At 48.9% G+C, this 7,500-nt stretch overlaps 1 protein-coding gene across 3 annotated transcripts in view; it reads left to right on the forward strand.

The window, feature by feature from the left end:
- LOC106578109 (sodium/calcium exchanger 1) overlaps positions 1 to 7,500 on the forward strand; it is an 89,564-nt gene that overhangs the window by 45,172 nt on the left and 36,892 nt on the right. For all 3 annotated transcript variants that reach the window (XM_045700506.1, XM_045700507.1, XM_045700508.1), the window contains one exon: positions 461 to 933. In XM_045700506.1, the coding sequence (XP_045556462.1) occupies positions 461 to 933 (473 nt within the window). The remainder of the gene's footprint in view (positions 1 to 460; positions 934 to 7,500) is intronic.

The following is a 7,500-nucleotide window of genomic DNA, read 5'->3' on the forward strand; positions in this document are numbered from 1 at the left end:
GGGGGAGGAGAAAGGAGGAGAGGAGCTTATGTTAAGGTAAGGGGAGGAGGTGGAGGAGAAGAGGGGGGAGGAGGGGAGTAGGGGGGAGGAGAAAGGAGGAGAGGAGCTTCTGTTAAGGTAAGGGGAGGAGGTGGAGGAGAAGAGGGGGGAGGAGGAGAGTAAGGGGGAGGAGGAGAATAGGGGGGAGGAGGAGAGTAGGGGGAGGAGAAAGGAGGAGAGGATGCTTGATGACATCTCTTTTCTCTCTATTTCGACTCTTTCTCCCCTTCTCTTTCGCTCCCCCTCCCTATCCTCTTTCTCCCTTACTCCCTCCCCCTTCCATCTCCCCCTCTCTCCCCTTCCCCCTCTCCTCCTCCTCCTCCTCCTCTCTCTCCTTCCCCCTCCCTCTCCTCCTCCTCCTCCTCGCTCCCCCTCCCTCTCCTCCTCCTCCTCTCTCCCCTTCCTTCCCCTTCTCCTTCAGGTGGACTACCGTACAGAAGACGGTACAGCCAATGCCGGTTCAGACTATGAGTTTGCTGAAGGGACCCTCCTCTTCAAACCGGGCGAGGCCCTGAAGGAGATAACTGTGGGCATCATAGACGACGACATCTTCGAAGAGGACGAATACTTCTACGTCCACCTCAGTAACCCTCGCGTGGTTGGCTATGACCCGTTGGAGACAAACTCTAACTCCTCCCCCAAGGCCGTGCTCGGTGACGGCCACACGGCCACGGTGACCATCTACGACGACGATCACGCTGGGATATTTTCGTTTGAGATCGACGCCCTGCGGGTGAGCGAGAGCGTTGGGGTGATGGAGGTCAAAGTTCAGAGGACGTCGGGTGCTCGGGGGCTGGTGGCGGTGCCTTACAGGACCGTCGACGGGACAGCCCGGGGTGGAGAGGATTTCGAAGAGGTGTCTGGGAATCTGGAGTTCCAGAACGACGAGACGATGTGAGTGACTGTTCCTTCCACGATCGTCCGGCTTTCTTTCAATCTCAATTCTATCACTGTACAGTCAAAGAGTGATGAATGACAGCGCTGTGTGTCAGTGTTTGACAGTCAGTATGTGTGTGTACATGCATTACCAGCTGATACCAGACATGCTGCAGGAGAGTGGCACGACAAGGGCACAAGGTGTGTGTGTGAGTCTTTGATGAAGCATTTGCATGGCTGAAGTCAAAACGTCAGTTTATAGATATCAAATAAGGGTTCAAATAAGGGTTCAAATAAGGGTTCAAAAAAGGGTTCAAAAAAGTGTTTGTGTGTGTGTGTGTGTGTGTGTGTGTGTGTGTGTGTGTGTGTGTGTGTGTGTGTGTGTGTGTGTGTGTGTGTGTGTGTGTGTTTGCTGTGATGCAAAAATAGATATTGATGACTAAATGAGGGTGTGAATTAGAGAGAAATATTGATTGATTTGAGCTGAGGATGAAAGGAAGCCAGGAAGAGAGGGAAGGATGAACAGAAAGGAGAGAGAGCCTTTGTAGAGACTGTTGTTCGTGGGAAAGGGTGGAAGAAGGGAGGAAGGGAAGGAAGGAAGGAAGGAAGGAAGGAAGGAAGGAAGGAAGGAAGGAAGGAAGGAAGGAAGGAAGGAAGGAAGGAAGGAAGGAGAGATTCATATTCTGATGTTTTCATGTAAAGGGGTGAGAGAGAGCGATTGCAGAGACATTTATGCTGAATAGCAACTACCCTGATTCATCTATGCGTTTTACCCCCTTCCTCCCCCTTTCTTCACCTCATTCTCTTGCCCTTTTTCAACCTTCCTTCTTCTATTACTACCCTGCTTTTCTTCCCCTCCTTCGCTTGATTCCAACCCCCTCCTCACCCCTCCTGGATTCAAGCTTACAGTATCTACATTCCCTCCCTCCCTCACCTCCTCTCCCACTTCTATCCCTCTCTCTCTACTTCCTCTCCCCCTTCTATCCCTCTCTCTCTCACCTCTCTTTCTTTCTTTCTTTCTTTCTTTCTTTCTTTCTTTCTTTCTTTCTTTCTTTCTTTCTTTCTTTCTTTCTTTCATTCTTTCTTTCTTTCTTTCTCTCTCTGTCCTCTCTGTTCTCTCTCTCTGTTCTCTCTGTCAGGGTTTGGTCCAAGGTTCTTCCGGTCTGAGATGAGGTTAATGGGGGGAGAGGGAAGGTGAGGGAAGGGGAAAAGGAGGAATAGGGGATGGAGGGAGGGAGGACTAGAGCTGAGATTGTGCCAGTCTCAGTGGAAATCTACAGAGCAGTAGGGCAGAACTGATAGACTCTGAGAGAGAGAGAGCGAGAGAGCGAGCAAGAGAGAGAGAGAGAGAGGAGACGGATGGTTGAGGAGAGAAAGAAAGGAAAAAATGGAGGGAGGAGAGAGTAGAGAAGGAGAGTGATTGAGAAGGAGGAGGGGAAGTGAGGTGTAAAGATAGAATGAGGAAATTAGAAGGGGAGAGAGGAGGAGGAGAGAGAGGAGGAGAGAGAGAGGAGGAGGGGAGAGAGGAGAGAGAGGAGGAGAGGAGGAGGAGGAGAGAGAGGAGGAGAGAGAGAGGAGGAGAGAGAGAGGAGGAGGGGAGAGAGGAAGATGAGAGAGAGGAGGAGAGAGGAGGAGGAGAGAGAGGAGGAGGGGAGAGAGGAGGAGCGAGCGAGGAGGAGGGGAGAGAGGAGAGAGAGAGAGGAGGAGGGGAGAGAGGAGGAGCGAGCGAGGAGGAGGGGAGAGAGGAGAGAAAGAGTAGGAGAGAGAGAGGAGGAGGGAGAGAGGAGAGAGAGGAGGAGGAGAGAGAGGAGGAGAGAGAGAGGAGGAGGAGAGAGAGGAGGAGCGAGCGAGGAGGAGGGGAGAGAGGAGAGAGAGGAGGAGGGGAGAGAGGAGAGAGAGGAGGAGGAGAGAGAGAGGAGAGAGAGGAGGAGGAGAGAGAGGAGGAGAGAGAGGAGGAGGAAAGAGAGGAGGAGAGAGAGGAGGAGAGAGAGGAGGAGAGAGAGGAGGAGGAGAGAGAGGAGGAGCAAGCGAGGAGGAGGGGAGAGAGGAGAGAGAGGAGGAGGGAGAGAGGAGGAGAGAGAGAGGAGGAGAGAGAGAGGAGGAGAGAGAGAGGAGAGAGAGGAAGAGGAGAGAGAGAGGGGAGGAGAGAGAGGAGGAGGGGAGAGAGGAGAGAGAGGAGGAGGAGAGAGAGAGGAGAGAGAGGAGGAGGAGAGAGAGGAGGAGAGAGTGGAGGAGGAAAGAGAGGAGGAGAGAGAGGAGGAGAGAGAGAGGAGGAGAGAGAGAGGAGAGAGAGGAAGAGGAGAGAGAGAGGAGAGAGGGGAGGAGAGAGAGGAGGAGGGGAGAGAGGAGAGAGAGGAGGAGGAGAGAGAGAGGAGAGAGAGGAGGAGGAGAGAGAGGAGGAGAGAGTGGAGGAGGAAAGAGAGGAGGAGAGAGAGGAGGAGAGAGAGGAGGAGGAGAGAGAGGAGGAGCAAGCGAGGAGGAGGGGAGAGAGGAGAGAGACGAGGAGGGAGAGAGGAGGAGGAGAGAGAGGAGGAGAGAGAGAGGAGGAGAGAGAGAGGAGAGAGAGGAAGAGGAGAGAGAGAGGAGAGAGGGGAGGAGAGAGAGGAGGAGAGAGAGGAGGAGGAAAGCGAGGAGGAGAGAGAGGAGGAGAGAGAGGAGGAGGAGAGAGAGGAGGAGCGAGCGAGGAGGAGGGTAGGAGGGGAGAGAGGAGGAGGAGAGAGAGGAGGAGAGAGGAGGAGAGAGAGAGGAGGAGGGGAGAGAGGAGAGAGAGGAGGAGAGGAGGAGGAGGAGAGAGAGGAGGAGAGAGAGAGGAGGAGAGAGAGAGGAGGAGGGGAGAGAGGAAGATGAGAGAGAGGAGGAGAGAGAGAGGAGGAGGAGAGAGAGAAGAGAGAGGAGGAGGAGAGAGAGGAGGAGAAGCGAGACAAGGAGCGTGGTGAAAGGGAATCATGATAAATGAACGTCCAGGAGTGGTGTGGGTGTGTGTGGGTGGGTGTGTGTGGGTGTGTGTGTGCGTACGTGCGTGTGTAATTCACACATTTTCAAGGCGATTTATTTTTCACCTCTCAATAAGGAAGGCGAAGGGCACACACACACACACACACACCACACACACACACACACACACACACACACACACACACACACACACACACACACACACACACACACACACACACACACACACACACACACACACACACACACACACATCCACCGCCCCTCCACACACACACACACACACACACACGCGCGCACGCACGCACACACACACACACACACACACACACACACACACACACACACACACACACACACACACACACACACACACACACACACACCACACACACACACACCACACACACACACACACACACACACACACACACACACACACACACACACACACACACACCACACACACACACACCGCCCCTCCACACACACACACGCACACACGCGCACGCACGCACACACACACACACACACACACGCATCCACGCCGACAGACCACAGGAGGACATGTGGGAAAGGACGAGACATGGAAGTATGTGTGTGTGTGTGTGTGTGTGTGTGTGCGTGCGTGCGTGCGTGCCAGAACAGGACTCTCCCCAGGCTATTCATTACAAGATCTGTGGATACACCCATTCAACATCACACACGCACACGCACACACACTCATTTAAAATCCTATTTTCCCTAACCCTAACCTTAACCCTAAACCTAACCCTAAACTTAATCCTAACCCTAATTCTAACTTGAACCCTAATCCCCCTAGAAATGACCTTAACCCTAAACCTAACCCTAAACTTAATCCTAACCCTAATCCCCCTAGAAATGACCTTGTGGGGACTAACAACATGTCCCCAGTTGGTCACATTTTGTTCGTTTACTCTTCTTGTGGGCACTTCTGGTTTTTCAATTCTTAAACACGTCCACACATACACATTTTTCCCTTTCTCTCTCTCTTTCTCTCTTTCTTTCTTTCTCTCTTTCTCTCTTTCTCTCTTTCTTTCTTTCTTTCTTTCTTTCACGCATTTTCATTCCCTCTTTATCTCTCTCTCAATTCCATGTAAGTGCGTTATTGGCATGGGAAACATATGACTAAACACTCTCTCCACTGGGGCAGTGGTCTAAATCTTTTTTTCCTTTTTAATAATGCCAGTCCGATAACGTTTACATTCTTTTTTAAACATAATAGTTTAAGTTTACTAAAGACGGTTCATTAGGTCAACAGTCAATGTGAAACCGCGTAAAATAAATAAACAAACATTTCCTACATCATTTTTTGGGGACAATTCCATTTTAATGTTAGTTGCCAAACACTATCATAAATATATAATTTACAGCATATTATTTAAATATGACATGATTTCACATATTATGATAAACGATAGCTAACTTTTGCTTGTCTTAACTGAAGATAAACTTAAGATAAACGATAGCTTAACTTTTGCTTCTATATAGCAATAGATCTATATAGCAATAGCATACACAATATAGCAATAGATCTATATAGCAATAGCATACACAATATAGCAATAGATCTATATAGCAATAGCATACACAATGTCCGCTCAATCAAATAAGGACAAAGTGTAAATATAAGTAACCACTATACTCCCATTTAAATAGAATCCTTGTCACGTATTTTTTGCGGAACGCAGACGTTCTAGAACGCTTTTCAGCCCTCTGTACTAAACTACTTTCTCTGTTAATGTTCCATGTTATCTGACACAACAAAAACCTATCCCAGTACTGACTTGCATTGTTCACGAGTCTCTGATCTAGAGTCCAAGTTAAGACTCAAGTTAATTGATTATGAGTCTAAGTCGCAAGTCATTTTCTTTTTGACTTAAGTCTCAGACTCGAGTTTCCATCTCTGGTGATGTCACACCCAGTAGATATGGGAGTTCATCAAAATTGAGTTTGTTTTATAATTCTTTGTGGATCTGTGATCTGATCTGAGGGAAATGTCTCTAATATGGATGCATTATCTCTCTGTATTTGGTGTTTTACGTTGTACACAGAGGATATTTTTGCAGAATTCTGCATGCAGGCCTCCTGAGTGGTGCAGGAGTCTAAGGCACTGCATCGCAGTGCTAGCTGTGCCACTATAGATTCTGGGTTCAAGTCCAGGCTCTGTCGCAGCTGGCCGCAACCGGGAGGTCCATGGGGCGGCGCACAATTAGCCCAGCGTCGTTTGCGTTAGGGGAGTGTTTGACCGGCAGGGATGTCCTTGTCCCATCGCACACTAGCGACTCCTGTGGTGGGCCGGGTGCAGTGCGCGCCGACACGCTCGCCAGGTGTACGGTGTTTCCTCAGACACATTGGTGCGGCTGGCTTCCAAGTTGGATGTGCATTGTGTCAAAAAGCAGTGCGGCTTGGTTGGGTTGTGTTTCGGAGGACGCACGGCTCTCGACCTTCGCCTCTCCCGAGTCCGTACGGGAGTTGCAGCGATGGGACAAGACTGTAACTACCAATTGGATACCACAAAATTGGGGAGAAAAAGGGGGGAAAATAATAAAAATAATTCTGCATGAAGAGTCTCAATTTGGTGTTTGTCCCATTTTGTGAATTCTTGGTTGGTGAGCGGACCCCAGACCTCACAACCATAAAGGGCAATGGGTTCTATAACTGATTCAAGTATTTTTAGCCAGATCCTAATTGGTATGTTGAATTGTATGTTCCTTTTGAAGCAATAGAAGGCCGTTATTGCCTTGTGTCTCAGATCGTTCACAGCTTTGTGGAAGTTACCTGTGGCGCTGATGTTTAGGCTGAGGTATGTATAGTTTTTTGTGTGCTCTAGGGCAGCGGTGTCTAGATGGAATTTGTATTCATGGTCCTGGGATCTGGACCTTTTTTGGAACACCATTATTTTTGTCTTACTGAGATTTACTGTCAGGGCCCAGGTCTGGCAGAATCTGTGCAGAAGATCTAGGTGCTGCTGTAGGCCCTCCTTGGTTGGTGACAGAAGCACCAGATCATCAGTAAACAGTAGAAATTGGACTTCAGATTCTAGTAGAGTGAGGCCGGGTGCTGTAGACTGTTCTAGTGCCCTCACCAATTCGTTGATACAAGTTGAAAAGGGTGGGGCTTAAGCTCCTTTGGAAAGAAATGTGTGTTTTTTTGCTCATTTTATCCGCACGCTTGTTGTTTGTGTACATGGATTTTATGATGTCGTATGTTTTTCCCCTAAGAATGTCAAGAAAATATATCTCACCAAGTTCTAACAAGCATATATATAGTTCTCAGAACATTATTTGCTAGCTGGGCATATATATAGTTCTCAGAACATGATTTGCTAGCTGGGCATATATATAGTTCTCAGAACATTATTTGCTAGCTGGGCATATATATAGTTCTCAGAACATTATTTGCTAGCTGGGCCTGGTGTCTAGCTGGGCCTGGTGTCTAGCTGGGCCTGGTGTCTAGCTGGGCCTGGTGTCTAGCAGATGTATAACTGTGAGAGCAAGAGGGAGAAAAAAGACAGCGAGAGAGACCTTTAAATTGCTCAGTGTTGCATAAATGTTTAACAAGCTGTGTAAAGTTATAAACTTTATGTGGCTGAGTTGCATAAATGTT

Source organism: Salmo salar, chromosome ssa18, assembly GCF_905237065.1.
Source record: "Salmo salar chromosome ssa18, Ssal_v3.1, whole genome shotgun sequence".
Classification (NCBI taxonomy): Eukaryota; Metazoa; Chordata; class Actinopteri; order Salmoniformes; family Salmonidae; genus Salmo; species Salmo salar.